The following is a 22,743-nucleotide window of genomic DNA, read 5'->3' on the forward strand; positions in this document are numbered from 1 at the left end:
GACCCACACATTCCCATGAGGCTGCAAAATATGCAGACAATATATTTCCATTCTTCCGCCCTGCAAAATAAATCATGTCCTATTCTTGTCCGCAATCTTAGAGCTGGCTGTGTGCATTCCGCCAAAATGCGGAAAGCACGCGGCTGGTATCTGTGTTTTGTGAATCCGCAATTTGCAGACTGCAAAACACATACGGTAGTCTGAATGAGCCCTAATCGAGTTTCCTCCCACATTCCAAGAATAAAGAGGTAAATTGGCTTCCTATGAAATTGACCATAGTGGATGTTGGGAATAAGCGCCTATAGAGTTGCCGATTTCCCTTTTCCAGTGGCGTCGCCAAGAAAGAGCCAGAGGGGGCCACGCCCCCCTCTACATCACGCTGTGCCCCCCCAACTAAAATGCCCCCCCAACTGAGCGGCTGCAGCCGGGCACAGAGAGATGAGCGCTTCCATTACTGGCATATTGGGGGGGGGGGGGCTTATTACTGGCATATGATGGGGGGCTTATTACTGGCACATGATGGGGAGATTATTACTGGCACATGATGTGGGGCTTATTACTGGCACATGATGGGGGGGGGCTTATTACTGGCACATGATGGGGGCTTATTACTGGCATATGATGGGGGCTTATTACTGGCACATGATGGGGGGCTTATTGCTGGCACATGATGGGGGGGCTTATTACTGGCACATGATGGGGGTTCTGTGAATGACACTGTTATGGAGGGGGAAATGGGGATGACACTGTCATGGGGTGGATCTGTGGATGACACCTATAGCATAAGATGCTATATACGGTATGTGTCATCCACAGATCCCCCCCATAGCAGTGTCATCCACAGGCAACTAGGACATGTTGAAATCTGAGTGATTGTTTTTTTTTAAACCACAGACAGCAGGTCTTTTCTTTTCTGTTGTGGTTTTAGGTATTGGGTAAAGTATCTCAGCATTTCTAAGCATACTTGTGTAAATGTATCGTTGTTATAGCTGCCCTCCCTACTTAAAAAAGCTAGAAACGTCACTGCCCTTTTCCACAAGAATCCTCCTTTGTCACCACTCATGACATCCACTTACCTAATGTTCTGATCAGTAACATGTAGACACCAATAGCCAGAGGCCTCAGCTCTTGACATACGCACCTGCAGGGGAGCAGAGAGGGGTTAGAAGAGAAAATATTAGGCTTCTACACCAAAGACAAGCAACTGAGGAACAGGACAAACAATGGGGCCAGCATTTCAATCCTCACCCGATGTCCAGACAGATTGTTCTGCCTCCCTCTCTCTCCCAGTAAATCATGTATCTACAGGCAGCTCTGCCTTCCTGTTTATCCTTGTAAATTATGTACAGTAGGTAAAAAAAATATTTGATCCTCATCTCATGAATTAAATGATGAAGGCAAAGATATTACCGTTTCCCTGTCTATCCCTAAATATTGTAGACAGATAGTACTGCCTTCTTGTCTCTCCCTGTAAATAATGTAGGTACTGATAGTACTGCCAACCTGTCTCTCCCTGTAAATAATGTAGGTATTGATATTACTGCCTTCCTGCTTTTCCCTGTAAATGATGTAGGCACTGATAGTACTGCCCTCCTGTCTCTCCCTGGAAATGATGTAGGCACTGTTAGCACTGCCACCCAGTGTCTCCCTGTAAATGATGTAAGTACTGATGGTACTGCCTTCGTGTCTTTCCCTGTAAATAATGTAGGTACTGATAGCACTGCCACATTGTCTCTCCCTGTAAATGATGTAGGTACTGATAGCACAGCCACCCTGTCTCTCCCTGTAAATGATGTAGGCACTGATAGTACTACCACCCTGTCTCTCCCTGTAAATGATGTAAGTACTGATGGTACTGCCTTCGTGTCTCTCCCTGTAAATAATGTAGGTACTGATAGCACTGCCACATTGTCTCTCCCTGTAAATGATGTAGGTACTGATAGCACTGCCTTCCTGTCTCTCCCTGTAAATGATTTAGGTACTGATAGTACTACCACCCTGTCTCTCCCTGTAAATTATGTAAGTACTGATGGTACTGCCTTCCTGTCTCCCCCTGTAAATGATGTAGGTACTGATAGCACTGCCTTCCTGTCTCTCCCTGTAAATAATGTAGGTACTGATAGTACTGCCACCGTGTCTCTCCCTGTAAATGATGTAAGTACTGATATCACTGCCTTTCTGTCTCCCCCTGTAAATGATGTAGGTACTGATAGTATTGCCACCCTGTCTCTCCCTGTAAATGAAGTAGGTACTGATAGCACTGCCTCCCTGTCATTCCCTGTAAATCATGTTAGTACTGATAGTACTGCCTCCCTGTCTTTCCCTGTAAATCATGTTGGTACTAACAGTACTGCCTTCCTGTCTAACATAGTAACATAGTTTATAAGTCCAAAAAAAGACACCTGTCTATCCAGGTTACCCTGTTATCCTGCAAGTTGATCCAGAGGAAGTAAGAAAAAAAAAAAAAAAAAACTGTGAGGTAGAGGCAAATTTTCCCCACTTTAGGGGAAAAAAATTCCTTCCCAACTCCAATCAGGCATTCAGATAACTCCCTGGATCAACGACCCCTCTCTAGTAGCTATAGCCTGTAATATTACTACACTCCAGAAATACATCCAGGCCCCTCTTTAACTCTTCATGTAAATTATGTAGTGTAAGTACTGATAGTACTGCCACCCTGGCTCTCCCTGTAAATGATGTAGGTACTAATAGTACTATCACCCCACTGTGTCTCCCTGTAAATGATATAGGCACTGATAGTACTGCCACCATGTCTCTCCCTGTAATGATGTAAGTATTGATAGTACTGCCCCGAGTCTCTCCCTGTAATGATGTAGGTATTGATAATACTGCCTCCCTGTCTCTCCCTGTAATGATGTACCTTAGGCACTGGTACATTGAGCCAGAACCACTTGCTTTTTTATTCCAGTAAGTGGTATAGCACAGAAATTGTTGTCTGCCTGACTCTCCCTGTAAATGTAGCTACCAGGAAAATGTCCTTCATAAATTCTAGAACTTACCAGAGGACAATGACATAGGAGGCGGTTCCACTGATTGAAAATATAAAAGTAGTGAAGGTTTGTGTGATGGCATAGACGATGAACATTTTGTCACAGTTGCCACTACGAGGACACGAGCCAAGCGTTACGGATGAATTTACTGACGGGAAGCCCATGGATTCAACACACAAGCAGTTCTGATAAACCTGTAACAACCCAAAGCATTATCTGGTTATAAAATACAAAACATTGATTATTACTGTATACATACTGATTTCACTGAATATTATATACCTCACACAGTATATTACTTTGATTATTATACACATCACACTGACTATGATAGGCATTACACTGATTATATATATATATACCTAGAGAGAAGAATCGTGGATGGTCGGTGAGAATACAGTAAGTTAAAAGTGGAAATTCTTGCTGGAAGTTTTGCCAAGACAAGCCTCCCAGGTCACAAATGTTCGATCTGTTCCACCTCGTACAAAAATGGTTGCAGCCAGACTCATCCTCCCCAGCTCAAATGGTGGAAAAAGTGATGGATTGGTTCCTCCATACGCTGCCAAAACCCATACAATGTTGGATTGCCCAGGGAAACCCCCAGACTGCGAACGAATTGGTGAGCCACGTAGAAAGGTATATCAGCATGGATGACTCTCTGGGAAATCTGGCGGGTTTGAGACAGCCATATCGCGGCTCTAAAAATGGAACAGGGTTCCCCAAGAAAGGACTACAATCTACTCCCAACTGGAAAACCCAGATCAAGGAGAAGTTGGAGCTCGGAACCAGAGTCCAGGCCAGCCCCTGTTGGAGGTGTCAGGCTCCTGGACATATAGCAGCACACTGCCCTTTGTCTACCGAGTCCATGGAGTGCAGCGTGGGCCAACATTATTCCCGAAAGAACCCCAGGTGTGTCAAGTGACCGTGAACAGTGTCATGGTGACTGCCCTTTTGGACTCTGGCAGTTTGGTCACTTTGATAACGCCCATGGTGCCTCACGTATTAAACCCTGAAAAGCATGTGGGAGTGTTGTGCATCCATGGAGACACCAGAAATGATCCGGTTGCTCGGGTAACCATAAACACTGCATGTGGTACTATACAGCATGAGGTGGGAGTCGTGAAGGACTTACTGCACCCAATGATACTGGGAAGAGACTTCCCGCTGTTCTGGGACCTTTGGGCTAAAGCTGAGGTCCCAATGAGACTGATAAGTACTGAGTGTTCTAGTAGTGATGTGTTGGGAAAGGTAATGGTGTGTCTTGGGGTGATATCAGAGTCTCCGCTAGCTGTGATGTTAGGAGATGAGGAATTAACCCCTGCGACCAATTTTCTTGATCTTGAGGTGTCTCGGGATAATTTTGGAGCGGCACAGCTCAGGGATCTTTTTATTTTTTTATTTTTTTATTTTATTATAATCAACAATAATAACTTACACATATCATTTCAACAGTCTTGGTTCAATATCCAGAAAAAAAAATAGTTGCAGCTCAGGGATCTTACTTTAAAAAGTGCCCTGGAAAATGTATCAGTACTGAATGGGATTGCCCAAAGTCCCGGGGCTGATAATAAGTTTCCCCACTTCACCATAAATAATGATCTGTTATATAGAGTGACTAAAAGTAGTGATGAAGTAGTGGAACAACTGCTGGTACCTGGTCCATATCAACGCTTAGTATTAGGTATGGCCCACTCTCATGTTTTAGGGGGACACTTAGGGGCAGGTAAAACCCAAGAACGCATCCTGCAGAGATTCTATTGGCCGAGGTGTTACAAGGAAATAGTATACTATTGCCAATCGTGTTCCACCTGCCAGTTGACAACCCCTGTCCCACATTTCAAAAGCCCCTTGGTCCCTCTGCCAATCATTGAAGTGCTGTTTCAACGGATTGCAGTGGATCTCGTAGGTCCTCTAGTAAAGTCAACTAGAAGTCAGCAGTATATTATGGTGGTAGTAGACTATGCCACCAGATACCCGGAAGCAGTCCCTTTAAGGAATACCTAGTCGAAAAACATAGCGAGAGTGTTGTTCCACATGTTTGCCAGAACGGGTATACCTAAAGAGATATTAACTGATCAGGGAACACCGTTCATGTCTAAGGTCATGAATACAGTTGTGTCAGATGTTAAAAATTAAACAACAGCGAACATCAGTATATCATCCGCAGACGATCTAGTAGAACGATTCAATAAAATGCTTAAGAGTATGTTAAAAAAAATGGTAGAGAAGGATGGTCGTGATTGGGACTGTCTGCTACCGTACCTACTCTTTCTATCAGAGAGGTTCCTCAAATCTCCACTGTGTTTTCACCTTTCGAACTATTATATTCTCAGCACCCTCGGGGGTTGCTGGATGAGGCGAAGGAAACATGGGAAAAGGAGACTACCCCTTATAAAAGTGTGGTTAAACACATTGCAAAAATGCAGGAGAGGATATCTAAGGTCATGCCCAACATAGTAAAATAACATCTCCTAAGGGCTCAAGATAACCAAGCTCAAGTGTATAACAGGGCAGCCAAGGTCAGGCAGTTCAGTCCAGGGGACTGCTAGTGCTAGTTTTAGTACCCACTGTGGAAAGCAAATTCCTAGCCAAAAGGCAGTGGCCTTATGAGGTTGTTGAGAAAGTTGGGGAAGTTAACTACAGGGTTCACCAACCTAGGAAAAGAAAACCTATCCAGCTGTATCATGTGAAATTGTTAAAACCATGGAAAGATAGAAACTCCCTTGTAACAACCTGTTTGATGCTAGAGGCAAAAAGTAACAGTCAGGATGTCACAATTGCAAAGACTCTGTCCAAATCACAAAAACAGCAATGCAAGGAACTGTTACAACAGAATAGGGACCTGTTCTCAGATTTGCCAGGCTTCACTAATATTATTGAGCATGAGGTTCGAACAAAACCACATGTTCGGGTAAACATAAAACCCTATTGAATCCCTGAGGCCCATAAGGAAGTTATGTCACAAGAGATCAAAGGGATGCTAGAGCTAGGAGTGATTGAGGAGTTTTGGAGTGGGTGGTCCAGTCCGATAGTATTGGTATCAAAACCATCTGGAGAATGGCGGTACTGTAATGACTACAGAAAACTCAATGAGGTTTCAAAGTTTAATGCCTACCCTATGCCAAGAGTGGACGAACTCATTGAGAGGTTAGGTCCTGCTCGGTATATCACTACATTAGACCTGACGAAAGGGTATTGGAAAATCCCTCTATCAAGGGACGCTAAAGAAAAAACTGCTTTTTCCACGCCTGAGGGGTGTTTCCAATATGTGAGGATGCCCTTCGGTTTACAAGGTGCCCCAGCTATATTCCTATAGAGCTATGGACAGGATCTTAGGCCCTCACAAAAAGTATGCAGCTGCATACAGTACCTGGATGATATTGTCATCTTTAGCCAAGATTGGGAGTCACTTGGGTAAAGTCCAAGCCATACTAGAATCCCTAAGAACAGCAGGATTCACCATAAACCCCCAAAAATGTGCCATGGGTATGGAAGAGGCCAAATATCTGGGTTATGTAGTAGGGAGAGGTCTGATTAAACCTCAAATCAACAAAGTTGAAGCAATTCAAACCTGGCCACGTCCACTTAAAAAGAAACAGATAAAAGCTTTTTGGGGAATAGTGTGCTATTACAGATGATTTTTACCAAATTTAGCCACAATAGCTGCCCCGCTAACGGAGCTTACAAAAGGTACAAAGTCAGTCATGGCTAGGTGGACCCCGAAAGCAGAACAGACCTTTAAAGAGCTTAAGCTACGGTTGTGCCAGCAGCCAGTGTTAGTGGCCCCAGATTTTAGTGTGGAATTCATAGTTCAGACAGATGCCTCAGAGGTAGGCCTAGGCACTGTAATGTCCCAAGAGGTTAGGGGGGAAGAACAACCTGTGTTATACCTGAGCCGAAAACGTACCCCCTGCGAGAAAAACTATTCTATTGTGGAAAAAGAATGCTTGGCTATAAAGTGGGCACTGGACTTCCTTAGATATTATCTACTTGGTAGGAAGTTCAGATTAGTTTCGGATCATGCACCACTAAAGTGGATGTCTAAGAAGAAAGGGAATAATGCCAGAGTAACGAGGTGGTTTCTGACATTACAAGATTTCAATTCTTATATAGTACACAGGCCCGGGAAATTGCATGGAAATGCAGATGCCCTGTCGAGGGTACATTGTGTGATGGCAACAGGTGCCCAGCCCCTCGGCTTTGGGCAGAGGGGGAGGGTATGTAATAACCTAGAGGGGAGAATTGTGGATGGTCGGTACGTCTCACTGAGGATGTATTCCTCAGTGATATAATACCCGGGAAGTAGAACGCCAGTAACATTAGGTTGCTGGGAGGTTTTGATTAAAGTGGATTTTGGGTCCGGGTTTTAGGAGTGACCAGAGAGTTTGGGTGGTCACTCCCGTACTCCATCCAGGTTTTTTTCCTGAAGGTGTGGTTAAAAAAACTGGGGAGATCTCAGCTAGGGAGATCAAGTGTGGATGGGCTATCTGAGTGGTGATATTCTACTGTTTTGTCACTCTGCTTGGACTGAACCCAGAGGGTGGGACTTTATGTTATCAAATATGTGTGGGCTGAAGAAAGCTTAAAGCTTGGACATGTTTATATATATATATATATACAGTATATACAGTAAAGACCAAAAGTTTGGACACACCTTATCATTCAAAGAGTTTTCTTTATTTTCATGACTATGAAAATTGTAGATTCACACTGAAGGCATCAAAACTATGAATTAACACATGTGGAATTATATACATAACAAAAAACTGTGAAACAACTGAAAATATGTCATATTCTAGGTTCTTCAAAGTAGCCACCTTTTGCTTTGATTACTGCTTTGCACACTCTTGCCATTTTCTTGATGAGCTTCAAGAGGTAGTTACTTGAAATGGTCTTCCAACAGTCTTAAAGGAGTTCCCAGAGATGCTTAGCACTTGTTGGCCCTTTTGCCTTCACTCTGCGATCTAGCTCACCCCAAACCATCTCGATTGGGTTCAGGTCCGGTGACTGTGGAGGCCAGGTCATCTGGCGTAGCAGCCCATCAGTCTCCTTCATGGTCAAATAGCCCTTACACAGCCTGGAGGTGTGTTTTGGGTCATTGTCCTGTTGAAAAATAAATGATGGTCCAACTAAACGCAAACCGGATGGATGAGCATGCCGCTGCAAGATGCTGTGGTAGCCATGCTGGTTCAGTATGCCTTCAATTTTGAATAAATCCCCAACAGTGTCACCTGCAAAGCACCCCCACACCATCGTCGCACAAAGACACGGTGGTTGGAACCAAAGATCTCAAATTTGGACTCATCAGACCAAAGCACAGATTTCCACTGGCCTAATGTCCATTCCTTGTGTTCTTTAGCCCAAACAAGTCTCTTCTGCTTGTTACCTGTCCTTAGCAGTGGTTTCCTAGCAGATATTCTACCACGAAGGCCTGATTCACACAGTCTCCTTTTAACAGTTGTTCTAGAGATGTGTCTGCTGCTAGAACTCTGTGTGGCATTGACCTGGTCTCTAATCTGAGCTGCTGCTAACCTGCGATTTCTGAGGCTGGTGACTCGGATGAACTTATCCTCCGCAGCAGAGGTGACTCTTGGTCTTCCTTTCCTGGGGCGGTCCGCATGTGAGCCAGTTTCTTTGTAGCGCTTGATGGTTTTTGTGACTGCACTTGGGGACACTTTCAAAGTTTTCCCAATTTTTCGGACTGACTGACCTTCATTTCTTAAAGTAATGATAGCCACTCGTTTTTCTTTACTTAGTTGCTTTTTTCTTGCCATAATTCAAATTATAGTCCTACTGAATAGACAAACAGTCTATTCAGTAGGACTATCAGCTGTGTATCCACCTGACTTCTCCACAACGCAACTGATGGTCCCAACCCCATTTATAAGGCAAGAAATCCCACTTATTAAACCTGACAGGGCACACCTGTGAAGTGAAAACCATTTCAGGTGACTACCTCTTGAAGCTCATCAAGAGAATGCCAAGAGTGTGCATAGCAGTAATCAAAGCAAAAGGTGGCTACTTTGAAGAACCTAGAATATGACATATTTTCAGTTGTTTCACACTTTTTTGTTATGTATATAATTCCACATGAGTTAATTCATAGTTTTGATGCCTTCAGTGTGAATCTACAATTTTCATAGTCATGAAAATAAAGCAAACCCTTTGAATGAGAAGGTGTGTCCAAACTTTTGGTCTGTACTGTATATACATATATATTATATATATACCATATATATATATATATATATATATATATATATACACACTGTATATACAGAGGTGTCATTTTTATATACATCACACTGAATATTATAGGCCGATTATATACATTTTTATCATTATTATAGCACATCAGATGTATTATTATATGCTTCATACTATTTATACACATAACACTATTATATACCATACTGATTATTTGCTTTACAAAGGATTTGAAGATACAAGAATAAATAGGTCCATACTCCTGAGGATAAGTCATCAGTATTACAACTACTGGCAACCCTTTAAATCGTAAAGAGAACAATATACAAAAAGACATATACATACAGGGTATCAAAGGAACATCAAAAGATGATTTCAAAGACCTGCTGGCTTTCTCTCCTCATTTACTACACGTGTATGCTAGGCCAAGCAAGCATGCATATGTAGGAGATGATTGGGAGAGATCATCACTTGTCTTGCTAACAGGTGTATGGCCAGTTTTAGGGACTGTTCTTTTTGGACATGCAGGAAAAGTATGTGGAATCACCTTGAATGGGCCACTATAGAACGGAGCTACGCTTCCAGCTTCATTCTCTGTGTTTCTTCTGTTGGATGTCATGAACAGCTGATTGGTGGGGATGCCATGTGTCAGACCCCCACTGATATGATATTGATGACCTATCCAAAGGACAGATTATCAATATCTGAAACTTGGAAAACCCCTTTAACTTTATTAATTCTACTGAGAGAGGTATCTGTATGACTTCCCATTCATTCTAACTTATTGGTTAAAAGATAAGAATCAAGAATCTGTCAGATATCATCTTAACACAAGAAGTACTGCTACGTCTGAGAAAATTAAATATTGATAAAGCACCTAGCGCATATGGCATTCATCCATGGATACTGAGGGAGTGGAGCTCAGTAATTGATAGACCACTGTATCTCATCTTCTTGGACTCTTCTTGTAACAAGGTCAGTGCCACAGGACGGGAGGATGGCAGATGTTCTACCAATATTCAAAAGGGTCTATCGCCTGCTCTTGCTGCACCCAAGCTATTTTTGTAATTTTTTTCAATTGAAAGGCATTTTTTATTTTTTTAACTTGGGAAAAAATACTGTAATTAATCTAACCATTAAAGTTGTATAACTGTGGAACTTGATGTACCAGTGTCATTTTTCAACCTTTGTAACTATTTTGAACTTAAAGGGGTTGTGCAGCTAGTAATATTGATGACTTATCTTCAGGATAGGTCATCAGTATCTGAATCAGTGGTGATTTAAATCCCGACACCCCCTTGATCAGCTACTTGAAGAGGAGGCGGCGCTCGTTTGAGTGGTACTTCCTCTTCCAGATTACACTGCCTGTCATCTCTAAAGTCTCGCCACTTGATTGGCACAAACACTTGTGATTACACTGCGCCGCTGCTGCAAGTGAGATGATGCACAGTGTAATCTTGCAGAGAAAGCAGTGCTCGTACGAGTGCTGCCTCCTCTTCAAACAGCTGATCAACATATTCTGATGTTGGGAGCCAGACCCGCACTGATCAGCTATTGATGGCCTATCCTGAGGTTTAGTCATCAATATTACTATAGTAGCTGCACAACCCCTTTAATCCTTTCAGCTTGGAGGTTTTTAAGTTTTCATTTTTCACTCCTTGCCTTTCCAGGGCCATAACTTTTTTTTTTTCCCCGTTCACATAGCTGTATGAGGGCTTGTTTTTTGAGGGGCAGAATTCCACAATTTAATATTCCATACGATGTAGTAGGATGCTAGAAAAAAAATCCAAATGGGGTGAAATTGGAAAAAAAAATTACAATTCTGTAACAGTTTTATGGGTTTGGTTTTCACGATGTTCCTTAGGCCTCATGCACACGACCATTGTTGTGGTCCGTATCCGAGCTGCATTTTTTGCGGCTCGGGTGCGGACCCATTCACTTCAATGGGGCTGCAAAAGATGCGGACAGCACTCCGTGTGCTGTCCACATCCGTTGCACCGTTCCGTGGTCCCGCAAAAAAAATATAGCATGTCCTATTCTTGTCCGTTTTGCGGACAAGAATAGGCATTTCTACAATGGGCCGCCCGTTCCGTTCCACAAATTGTGGACACGGGCGGCTTTCGTTTTTTGCAGATCCGCGGTTTGGTGACCGCAAAAACTGGCACAGTCGTGTGCATGAGGCCTTATGTTGTAAAACTGACCTGTTACTTTAATTTTTCAGGTCAGTACAATTACGATGATACCGCATTTCTTTTTGCGTTTTAATGCTGCATTAACACAGACAGTGTTTGGTCAGTGATTTCTATCAGTAATTTTGAGCCCAAACCAGGTGTGGCTGTAAACACAGGTCAGGGCAGATTTATAAGTGTATGGAGCTGTGTGAGGGCTCATTTTTTTGCAGAGCGATCTGTACTTTTCATTGATACCATTTTGGGGTGTGTATGGCTTTTTTTTATCTTTCTGTGCAATTTTTGCATTAGCATTGGAGTATATGAGGACAATACTATGTTGCTATAGAGCCCTGCCCAGCCTTGTATCATTCAGGAATACATGCTGCACACACACTTCGGCTCCCCTGATCCTCGCTAGGGGTAGCTGATACACACCTGGAAGTATCACGGCCATGGTCATGGTCGTGACTCCTGTGTCCGCAGGCTGTTGCCTGCGGTTTGGTTTGGATGTTCAGCCACAGGTGAGGGCCGCTAGTATGTTGCCTCACTTGTGGTTGCCGCCGGCAACATGTGATTGTACTTGGCAGTATAGCAGCCTGAGCTGGTGCTAGGTAGCTTACTGTCAAGTGCATGCGGTTACACCTGAGTGTGTGTGTATGTATGCACTCTGAATGTCTGGTGTGCACTCTGTTGTATGTTTGGTGTGCACTCTGACATTTCCCTTCACTGTAGCTGCCCGTGGCAACGTTTGGTTTGATGTACATGAGGTGGCAGTGTCTCGGCCTTTTGGCCGGCTCCCAGGACACGTTTGCCACACATGTCGTTGTCATCGGTAACAGCTGAGTATTTGTGTGTATTTCCCCTTATGTGGTCTCACTACACTTCCTGGTGTTGGAAGGGTTAATTCCCTTCTGTGTGTGTGAACACTGGGTGTGTCTGTGTGGGTGTGACTACTTGGGCCTATAAAGCCTCAGTGTTATCTCCAGTCTGGGGGGTACTTCAGCCATGGCTAGCTGGAGTAGCCTCCTGTGTTATATCACCTGCCAGTGGGGGCCACCCTTGTGGTCATAAGTTTAAGTTTGTGTGATATTCAGTTTATGTTTTCCTTTATTATTCTGTGCAGCTATGGATCTGGGTTCCTGTGTGTTGATGTGTGTGTGCTGAGTTCTATTTGTATTGTTGTGGACTTCCGCTTGCCTGCACACGGATCCAGTCAGCAAGGCTGTGGCAGGTGGCTGGAACTAGTGCAGCACCTGCCATATCCATAGGCCTGTTTCTGTTCCCCTTTTTCCTGCAGCTTGGCCAGTGAGACTCCTGTTCCTCCATGTCCAGAAGGAACAGGTCGTCTTACCCTTCACTCCTAGTTCAGGGACCGGTCGGAGGGTGAGTAGAGATCCGAGGTTCCTGAGCATGGGCCCTCCTACCTTCAAGGTCGGCCCATGCAGCTAGGAGTTAGGGACGGATTAGGGATGCGTTAGGAGGTGACCTGCTCCCTAATTCTCTCATCCTGGCCGAGCAGGGGTTTACATCTTCTGGAATCGCATGGCTGAGGGTTTTCCCCATCCTCAGCCGTGACAGGAAGTGAGCGCTTCTGGGTTTTTGCACTCCTAGATGCCATGGTCATGTTTGACCACAGCATCTGAGGAGATAAAAGTATGCGATCGACGTTTTCGACGATCGCATACATTAGTCCCGGATGCAATTTAAAACAGCAGGCACCTAGCCATCTTTAAAGTCCTGGCCAGCATTATGCATGAATGGCGCTGGTTGTGAAGGGGTTAAAGCTTCATCCACTATGTAAAGGCCAGAGCTGGTTATTGCAGAGCTAATGGGAGTAACTTTGCAGTAACAAGTAGAGATGAGTGAATTGAAGCTGACGTGGAATTCGATCCGAATTTCAGGAAAAATTTGATTCACAACTAACGCGAATTTCCTTGCTCTTCGTGGTATCGAATCACAATTTTTCCTAAAATGGCGGCTACACGTGTGAGGACTGAGGACATGGGGCAAGGAACTCTAGGAAGGCCGGATCACCTAGATTGACATGCATGTATGCAGCCAATCAGCAGCCAGCCAGCCCTGTGATGTCACAGCCCTAAAAATACTGCAGCCGTTTTAGACGGCAGCCATTTTCCAGCGTTCTGTGTGCAGGGACAGACGTGAAAAGGCGCTCGGGACAACAATTGGAAAAACCTCATTGTGAACAAAAAAACTGAAAAAATTAGTTATAAGTACAGGGAAAGGATAGGGAGGAATCATTTCACAGCATCTTAGTGCAGGGAGAGACGTCAGAAGGTGCTAGGGACACACAGCGATTTACAAGTGTAGGGAAAGATTATTTGGTGATCCAAATAGCCATTACGTATACAGCTCTGTCATTCCAGCTATTTGTTCTTGGGGTGCAAGTGCTATGTTGAAAAGTCTTTAGTGGGGAAAAAAAATATATATACGTACTTCACTGCTGCAGTTATATGTGTTGAAAACGTACAGAAAGCTCTGCCTGCATAATGTTTATGTTTAAATTGTATTGGAGCTGTCATTTGGCCTTTCTGGGCACTAGAGGCCACTGTTTTGCAGCACAGTCAGCACACTCTGGGATCTGCATATGCAAAGCAGATGATGACTCAAGCAAGCTGCTTCTGTGTGAACCAGGAAGTGTTGATCTGACATGGTGAAAGGAGTGTGCTGTGAGGGACTGAATCAGATTACATCCTGGCTTGCGGATGTCTGGCAGTGAATGGAAACTCAAAGGAAGGAGAGTAGCTGTTGTCCCCTTACTGGATCCAGCTCTTTGAAAGAGAGGTTGTCCCAGGAAGACCATTTCCTGTGTGTGGACAAGAAGCCTTATCATCAAGCAAGGCCGCACGGTTGCTGAGAGCTTGGTGGCTATCCCGGGTAAGCGGCATCCTAGGGCCCAGAACGGACGCAGGTCAGTACACCTGATTACCAATTGTACTATACTGTTTGGTGCCTAAAGTAACAGAGACTAGCCTAGGCCTTGTATTAGCTAGTTAGTTAGGGTTATAGCTTTGTTAGGCCTTACTGTACTGTACTGCAGCGCAGTAATTGACTTGCAGGCTCTGCTGCGTCTGCCCACGGTTAGGTGTGTCCTCTATAGCGGCACAGCACGACTTGTAGGCTCGGACAGGGACGGTGACTGTGGGCCTGGGGTATTATTTATTCTGTTTGTACTTGTGTTATTACTATTTCCAAAGTAAAGTTTCTGTTCTTGTATATAAAGCTGGTGTCAGTGTCGCCTTGTCTGTGACTTCGCTGTATCCTGGGGAGCCCACCCCAGTACACGGCTTACACACTTCACTGCTGAAGTTATATGTCTTGAAAGCATACAGAAAGAAAAAAATATATGCACTTTACTGGTGCACTTATTTGTGGCAAAAGTGTTTAGTGGCCTATTTCTGTACAGAAAGACAAAAATATATGCGCACTTCACTGGTGCATTTATTTCTTTTAAAAGCATTTACTGGCCTATTTCAGTACAAAAAGAAAAATATATTCTCAGTTAACCTCTGCAGTTATATGTGTTGAAAGCAATTAGTGGCCTATGTCAGTACAGAAAGAAAAAAATATACACACTTCACTGGTGCAGTTATTTGTGGCAAAAGCGTTTAGTGGCCTACAGGTCCTTCTAAAAAAATTAGCATATTGTGATAAAGTTGATTATTTTCTGTAATGTACTGATAAACATTAGACTTTCATATATTTTAGATTCATTACACACAACTGAAGTAGTTCAAGCCTTTTATTGTTTTAATATTGATGATTTTGGCCAACAGCTCATGAAAACCCCAAATTCCTATCTAAAAAAATTAGCATATTTCATCCGACCAATAAAAGAAAAGTGTTTTTAATACAAAAAAAGTCAACCTTCAAATAATTATGTTCAGTTATGCACTCAATACTTGGTCGGGAATCCTTTTGCAGAAATGACTGCTTCAATGCGGCGTGGCATGGAGGCAATCAGCCTGTGGCACTGCTGAGGTGTTATGGAGGCCCAGGATGCTTCGATAGCGGCCTTAAGCTCATCCAGAGTGTTGGGTCTTGCGTCTCTCAACGTTCTCTTCCCAATATCCCACAGATTCTCTATGGGGTTCAGGTCAGGAGAGTTGGCAGGCCAATTGAGCACAGTAATACCATGGTCAGTAAACCATTTACCAGTCGTTTTGGCACTGTGAGCAGGTGCCAGGTCGTGCTGAAAAATGAAATCTTCATCTCCATAAAGCTTTTCAGCAGATGGAAGCATGAAGTGCTCCAAAATCTCCTGATAGCTAGCTGCATTGACCGTGCCCTTGATAAAACACAGTGGACCAACTCCAGCAGCTGACATGGCACCCCAGACCATCACTGACTGTGGGTACTTGACACTAGACTTCAGGCATTTAGGCATTTCCCTCTCCCCAGTCTTCCTCCAGACTCTGGCACCTTGATTTCCGAATGACATGCAAAATTTGCTTTCATCCGAAAAAAGTACTTTGGACCACTGAGCAACAGTCCAGTGCTGCTTCTCTGTAGCCCAGGTCAGGCGCTTCTGCCGCTGTTTCTGGTTCAAAAGTGGCTTGACCTGGGGAATGCGGCACCTGTAGCCCATTTCCTGCACACGCCTGTACACGGTGGCTCTGGATGTTTCTACTCCAGACTCAGTCCACTGCTTCCGCAGGTCCCCCAAGGTCTGGAATCGGTCCTTCTCCACAATCTTCCTCAGGGTCCGGTCACCTCTTCTTGTTGTGCAGCGTTTTCTGCCACACTTTTTCCTTCCCACAGACTTCCCACTGAGGTGCCTTGATACAGCACTCTGGGAACAGCCTATTCGTTCAGAAATTTCTTTCTGTGTCTGACCCTCTTGCTTGAGGGGTGTCAATGATGGCCTTCTGGACAGCAGTCAGGTCGGCAGTCTTACCCATGATTGCGGTTTTGAGTAATGAACCAGGCTGGGAGTTTTTAAAAGCCTCAGGAATCTTTTGCAGGTGTTTAGAGTTAATTAGTTGATTCAGATAATTAGGTTAATAGCTCGTTTAGAGAACCTTTTCATGATATGCTAATTTTTTTAGATAGGAATTTGGGGTTTTCATGAGCTGTATGCCAAAATCATCAATATTAAAACAATAAAAGGCTTGAACTACTTCAGTTGTGTGTAATGAATCTAAAATATATGAAAGTCTAATGTTTATCAGTACATTACAGAAAATAATGAACTTTATCACAATATGCTAATATTTTTAGAAGGACCTGTATATCAGTACAAAATGAAAAATATATACACATGTCACTTCCGCAGTTATTATTATTTCAGTACAAAAACAAAATATATTCAGCATTCACTTTTGCAGTTATATGTGGTAAAACCTTTAGTGATGTATTTCGGTAGAAAAACTAATTTGATTCAGCAGTCAGCGCTGTGGTGTGGCAATGTGAACATTGAGGTGTGCAGTAAAGTCACGGGGAAGCAGGATAAAATGGGTTGTGTGCATCGGGAGCGTGTCACAAAGGGGGCCGGCCTTGGTGGAGTAAAAGCCCTAGTTCAGGTGTCCACTAAAATAGTTGGGGGACACCATGTAGATAGTGTAGCTGGTTCAGCTAGTTCAGGGCTGGCTTTTACTGGGAACAGGCAATGTGTTGGGTGGGTGCCTGTTCCCCAGGTTCCAGTCAGGGACTTGAGGCATGCTCATGTCCAGGGATCCTATTTAATCCTGCTACTGGATCTTGGGTGTGGCTCACTCTGAAGTGTTTGGTGAAGCAGAGTCCTGGTGAGGCTCTGTGTGAGTGATCTCAGCCGTGTGGGCTGAGGGGCCAAGAGACTAGGCGCTAGCCTGAACTTTGGGGGGAGTGTGTTGCCTGTGGAAAGAGGCCTGGAGGCTCTGTGTGGTCCAAGCCAGGAGGGCTGAGAGACCACTATTCCCCAAGAGACACTGGACTGGAGACAGTGGGCGTACTGTGCTCTGTACAGCCAGGAGGCTGTGGGACATTGGCTGAGAAAGCTGCATGTGTTCACAGGGTGTGAGCAGGGACTTAGGTGAGTCAGGAATATTATGTTTAGTTAGAGCCTAGACGGGCGAGTGTTTATTATTTTTGTCATTTTGCTTGTGCTGGTGTATCACAATAAATGCACTGTTTGGACCTGAAACCTGGTGTCCTGAAGCCGTATCGGTGTGAATGATCCCCTAAAAGAATGCTACCCCTCACAGTGGTAAAATCTTTATTGACGTATTTCGGTTGAAAAACAAATTTGATTCAGTGTTCAGCGCTGCAGTTATATGTGGCAAAACCTTTAGTGACCTATTTCGTTAGAAAAAAAATATATATTCAGCGTTCACTGTTGCAGGTATACGTGGCAAAACCTTTAGTGATGTATTTCGGTCGAAAAATAAAATTGGTTCAGCGCTGCAGTTATATGTGGTAAAACCTTTAGTGACGTATTTCGGTACAAAAACAAAATATATTCAGCGTTCACTGTTGCAGGTATATGTGGAAAAACCTTTAGTAACATATTTCGGTTGAAAAACTAAATTTATTCAGAGTTCAGCGCTGCAGTTATGTGGTAAAATCTTTATTGACGTATTGCGGTCGAAAAACAAATTTTAATCAGTGTTCAGCTCTTTAGTTATATGCGGTATCTCCATGATGTCTCCATGATAAATCTGCAGCGTGGGGACCCCATGTGGCTTCTACACACTTTCAAAATAATCCTTCAGCGGGGCGAATAGATGCCAGAAGACCAGGACGCTCCATGACCTTCCCAGGAGCTGCTGTCGGGAGCAGCGGTTCATTTCTGAGATGTCCGTATAGAGCGAGGGAAATCCGAAGACCCTCTCCATCTCCGTGCTCTGTTATATGTGGTAAAATCTTTATTGTCGTTTTTCGGTGGAAAAACTAATTTTATTCAGCTTTCAGCGCTGCAGTAGTATGCGGTAAAATCTTTTGTGACTTCTTTCGGTGGAAAAACAAACTGTATTTAGCGTTCAGCGCTGTAGTAATATGTGGTAAAATCTTTTGTGACTTATTTCAGTGGAAAAACTAATTTTATTCAGCGTTCCGATTTGTAGTTATATGCGGTAAAATCTTTATTGACGTATTTCGGGGGAAAAACAAATTTTAGTCAGCGTTTAGCACTGCAGTAATATGTGGTGAAATCTTTATTGACTTATTTCGGTGGAAAGACAAATGGTATTCAGCGTTCAGCGCTGCAGTTATTAGCGGTAAAATCTTTATTTAGGTTTTTCGGTGGAAAAACTAATTTTATTCAGTGTTCAGCCCTGCAGTAATATGTGGTAAAATCTTTAGTGACGTATTTCGGTGTAAAAACTAATTTTATTCAGCGTTTAGCGCTGTAGTTATATGTGGTAAAATCTTTATTGACTTATTTGGGTGTTCAGCGCTGCAGTAATTTGGTAAAATCTTTATTGAAGTATTTTGGTCGAATAACAAAATTAATTCAGTGGTCAGCGCTGCAGTTATATGCAGTAAAATCTTTAGTGACGTATCTTGATAAACTTCGTGACTCTTCTGGGCTCAAAGCTATCTTGACGCTTTGTCTTCTCATTGTCTGTAGCTACTAGAGGCCTGTTCATGTCAGGCAGGTTACCCCAGAAGTATCTTGGTCGATCAACACTCTGTCATTGTGCCACTCTGTGGCCTACTCGTGCTGCTGTCACCTCCAGACTCTGTCATTGTGCCACTCTCTGGCCTACTCATGCTGCTGCCACCTCCAGACTCTGTCATTGTGCCATTCTGTGGCTTCCTCATGCTGCTGCCACCTACAGACTCAGTCATTGTGCCACTCTGTGGCCTCCTCCTGATGCTGCTGCTGCCACCTCCAGCCTCTGTCATTGTGCCACTGTGTGGCTTCCTCATGCTGCTGCCACCGCCAGACTCTGACATTATGCCACTCTTTGGCTTCCTTCTTCCTCATGCTGATGCCACCTCCAGACTCTGTCATTGTGCCACTCTGTGGCTTCCTTATTCCTCATGCTGATGCCACCTCCAGACTCTGTCATTGTGCCACTCTGTGGCTTCCTCCTGATGCTGCTGCTGCCACCTCCAGAATCTGTCATTGTTCCACTCTGTGGCCTCCTCCTCATGCTGCTGCTGCCACCTCCAGAATCTGTCATTGTGCCACTCTGTGGCCTCCTCCTGATGCTGCTGCCACCTCCAGACTCTGTCATTGTGCCACTCTGTGGCCGACTCATGCTGCTGCCACCTCCAGACTGTCATTATGCCACTCTGTGGCCTCCTCCTGATGCTTCTGCTGCAGCCACTCCAGGCTCTGTCATTGTGCTACTCTGTGGCTTACTCATGCCATTGCCACCTCCACCTGCTGTCATTGTGTAATTCTGTGGCTTCCTCATGCTGCTGACAACTCCAGACTCTGTGGCCTCCTCCTGATGCTGCTGCTGCCACCTCCAGACTCTGTCATTGTGCCATTATGTGGTCTCCTCATGCTGCCTCCACCTCACCACTATGTCATAGGTCCACTCTGTGAACTTTTCGTGCTGTTCCCACCCTCCCCACTTCATGACTGGTCCACTATTTTGGCTTTCGGCCTGGCTGACATCATTTATTTGACTTTTCTTCTGATCTGTCAGAAGGAAGGAATACTTAGACACACAATGGATTCTGTCTGTGTAGCAGCTGTAAGGCATGTATGGTCCCATCAGAATTGGCTTGTGATTTGGTAGCCAAAAGCAGGAGTGGGTACAAAACACAGAAGACGTGCAAATATTCCATTCACGTGTCATCTCTGTTTTAGATCCACTCCTGTTTTTTTTGGCATTAGCAATACTGATGGATTATTGAGCAAATGCTAACCGAGTGAAGGCGTATGCTCCACAGACAGGATCCGTTTTTTGTGGGTTATTGTTCTGACGGATCAGAGAATGGGGAAAATTAATCAGTGACGTCAACACAGACTTACTGTTGACACCCTCTCTGAGGGGGCTCTACTTGTATGCGCGTTTAATAGAACAGTCTTCTATAGACATCTATGTGGAATAAGCTGACGACGGTGTAAAAGGAGTGCGCTTCTTTTTGACGCTAACAGCTACCTGTAAGGCTGAGTTGATACTTCATTTATTTGGTCAGTATTGGCCCCGTGACTGCCCAAATAGGTGAAGTATGCAGTGATGCAGTGGAGAGTGACGCCTGTCAACTGCATGTCATACTGGCAGTATTATTTCACTACCACAGCAGACTCCCTATGCGTGTTACTGCAAGGCACAGTGTTCTACACCACTATAAAGGCTCTCTGCAGCTAGGAAATAGCGGTATATTAACATAATTCGCCACAAATAAATTTGTATCAAAGGAAATTTTTCCTAAAAATTTGGTGACTCGCTCATCTCTAGTAACAAGCTTTGGCCACTAGACAATGGACATAGCTTTGTAGTTCTGCCACATATTTTCAACCCAGAGCTACTCCTGAACAGCTGATTGTCAGGGGATGACACTCCTTGAAGACAGGCCATCAATATAAAAGTACTGGCAAAAAACTTTAAACGGTTAGGCCCCTTTCACCGGACGTGAGGTGAACGCATTGCACCCGCACTGAATCCGGACCGATTCATTTCTATGGGGCTGTGCACATGAGTAGTGATTTTCACTCATCACTTGTGCATTGCGTGAAAATCGCAGCAAGCTCTATATTGTGGGTTTTTCACGCAACGCAGGCCTCATAGAAGTAAATGGGGCTGCGTGAAAATCGCAAGCATCCACAAGCAAGTGTGGATGCGGTGCAATTTTCACCCATGGTTGCTAGGAGACGATCGGGATGGGGACCCGATCTTTATTATTTTCCCTTATACAGCCAGGTCCATAAATATTGGGACATAGACACAATTCTAACATTTTTGGCTCTATACACCACCACAATGGATTTAAAATGAAACGAACAAGATGTGCTTTAACTGCAGACTGTCAGCTTTTAATTTGAGGGTATTTACATCCAAATCAGGTGAACGGTGTAGGAATTACAATAGTTTGCATATGTGCCTCCCACTTGTTAAGGGGCCAAAAGTAATGGGACAGAATAATACTCATAAATCAAACTTTATATGGGAGACAAAAACCCCTCTTTTGTCTCCCATATGTCCTCTCCCTTGGATGATACTTATTAACTAAAACTACTTTACCATCTTAAAACACATTTGGTGGCTACAAATATAAAAGGCGTAAACTATAAAGTATAAGGCGGAAAGTGGAAAAAGAGAGAAAAAAGGGGAGAAAGAGTATAAAGAAGAGAAAAAAAAAAAAAAAAAAAAGGGACAAAAAAAAAAAAAAGTAAGGGGGGAAAGAGGGAGAAGGAGTAAAAAAGGGAAAGGAAAAGAAGAGGAGAACAAAGAAGAAAAGGAGAGGAAAAAAAAAAAAGAAAAAGAAGAGATACAAATATAAAAGGAGAGAAAGAGGCGGGAAAAAACAAAAAAAAAAAAAAGGGAGGAAAAGGAGGAGAAGAAAAAGAAGGGAAAAGAAAAGGAAAGGAGAAAAAAAAAAAGAAAAGAAAAAAAAAAAGAAAAAGAATACAGGAACAGGGTATGGCTCCAAAAGCTAGTAGGCGCTCGGCTGACCTCTCAAGTCAGAAATTGGGGTCCAAAACTTTTGAAACAACAAAAATAGACCAGTTCCTGAGGTCTCCGAGGGTTAATACGAGGGGCGGACAAAAGGAACTTGTCACAAAAAAAAACGACGACTCAGAGGTGACTGAAATAGAACCACAAAAAGCCTCCAGATACCCCGAAGAGGAAGACGGTATAATGGGGGAAGTTATCCCTAATGACAACTCCTCTCCGTTAGATAATCAATTTAAAAAAAAAATAGTATTCCAATATTTTATGAGTTCTGGACAAGTCCATATCATGTGAAGAAAATCCGCTCCTGCAGTGTCGCATTTAGGGCAGTTAGACGTGTCTCTTAATCCACATTTATTCATCCATAAAGGAGTGATATATAATCTATGGCAAATATAGAATTGTACTAAAACATGGTTAAAGTTCTGGGATAGTGAGCCTAAGTTCCCAAAAATATTCTCCCACCCTTCTAATTGTAAATTCGGACAATCCACCTCCCACGTTCTTTGTCCTGGTGACTGTGTATCACTAAACCGTGCCTTAAGTAGTAACTTATATATATTTGAAATCTTTATTCTAGACAATGTACCCCCTACCCAATCATTCAAAAAGGATGAATTATCTATATCCAACACCAGTTTATCGTCCAGACTGGATAGTACTGAGCGCAATTGAAGATACCTAAACCATGAAAGGTTTTCGATATTATGTGTCATCTCTATAAATGGTTTAATATCTCTATCCTTAACTACCTGTGAAATGTACAGAATTTTATTCTTCTGC

General features: G+C 43.5%; 1 protein-coding gene across 3 annotated transcripts in view; it reads right to left on the minus strand.

The window, feature by feature from the left end:
• LOC122926623 (solute carrier organic anion transporter family member 1C1-like) overlaps positions 1 to 22,743 on the minus strand; it is a 179,348-nt gene that overhangs the window by 33,377 nt on the left and 123,228 nt on the right. For all 3 annotated transcript variants that reach the window (XM_044278056.1, XM_044278054.1, XM_044278055.1), the window contains exons 13-14: positions 3,021 to 3,205; positions 1,077 to 1,141 (exon numbers count right to left, since the gene is read on the minus strand). In XM_044278056.1, coding sequence (XP_044133991.1) covers positions 1,077 to 1,141; positions 3,021 to 3,205 — 250 coding nt within the window. The remainder of the gene's footprint in view (positions 1 to 1,076; positions 1,142 to 3,020; positions 3,206 to 22,743) is intronic.

Source organism: Bufo gargarizans, chromosome 2, assembly GCF_014858855.1.
Source record: "Bufo gargarizans isolate SCDJY-AF-19 chromosome 2, ASM1485885v1, whole genome shotgun sequence".
NCBI classification, from domain to species: Eukaryota; Metazoa; Chordata; class Amphibia; order Anura; family Bufonidae; genus Bufo; species Bufo gargarizans.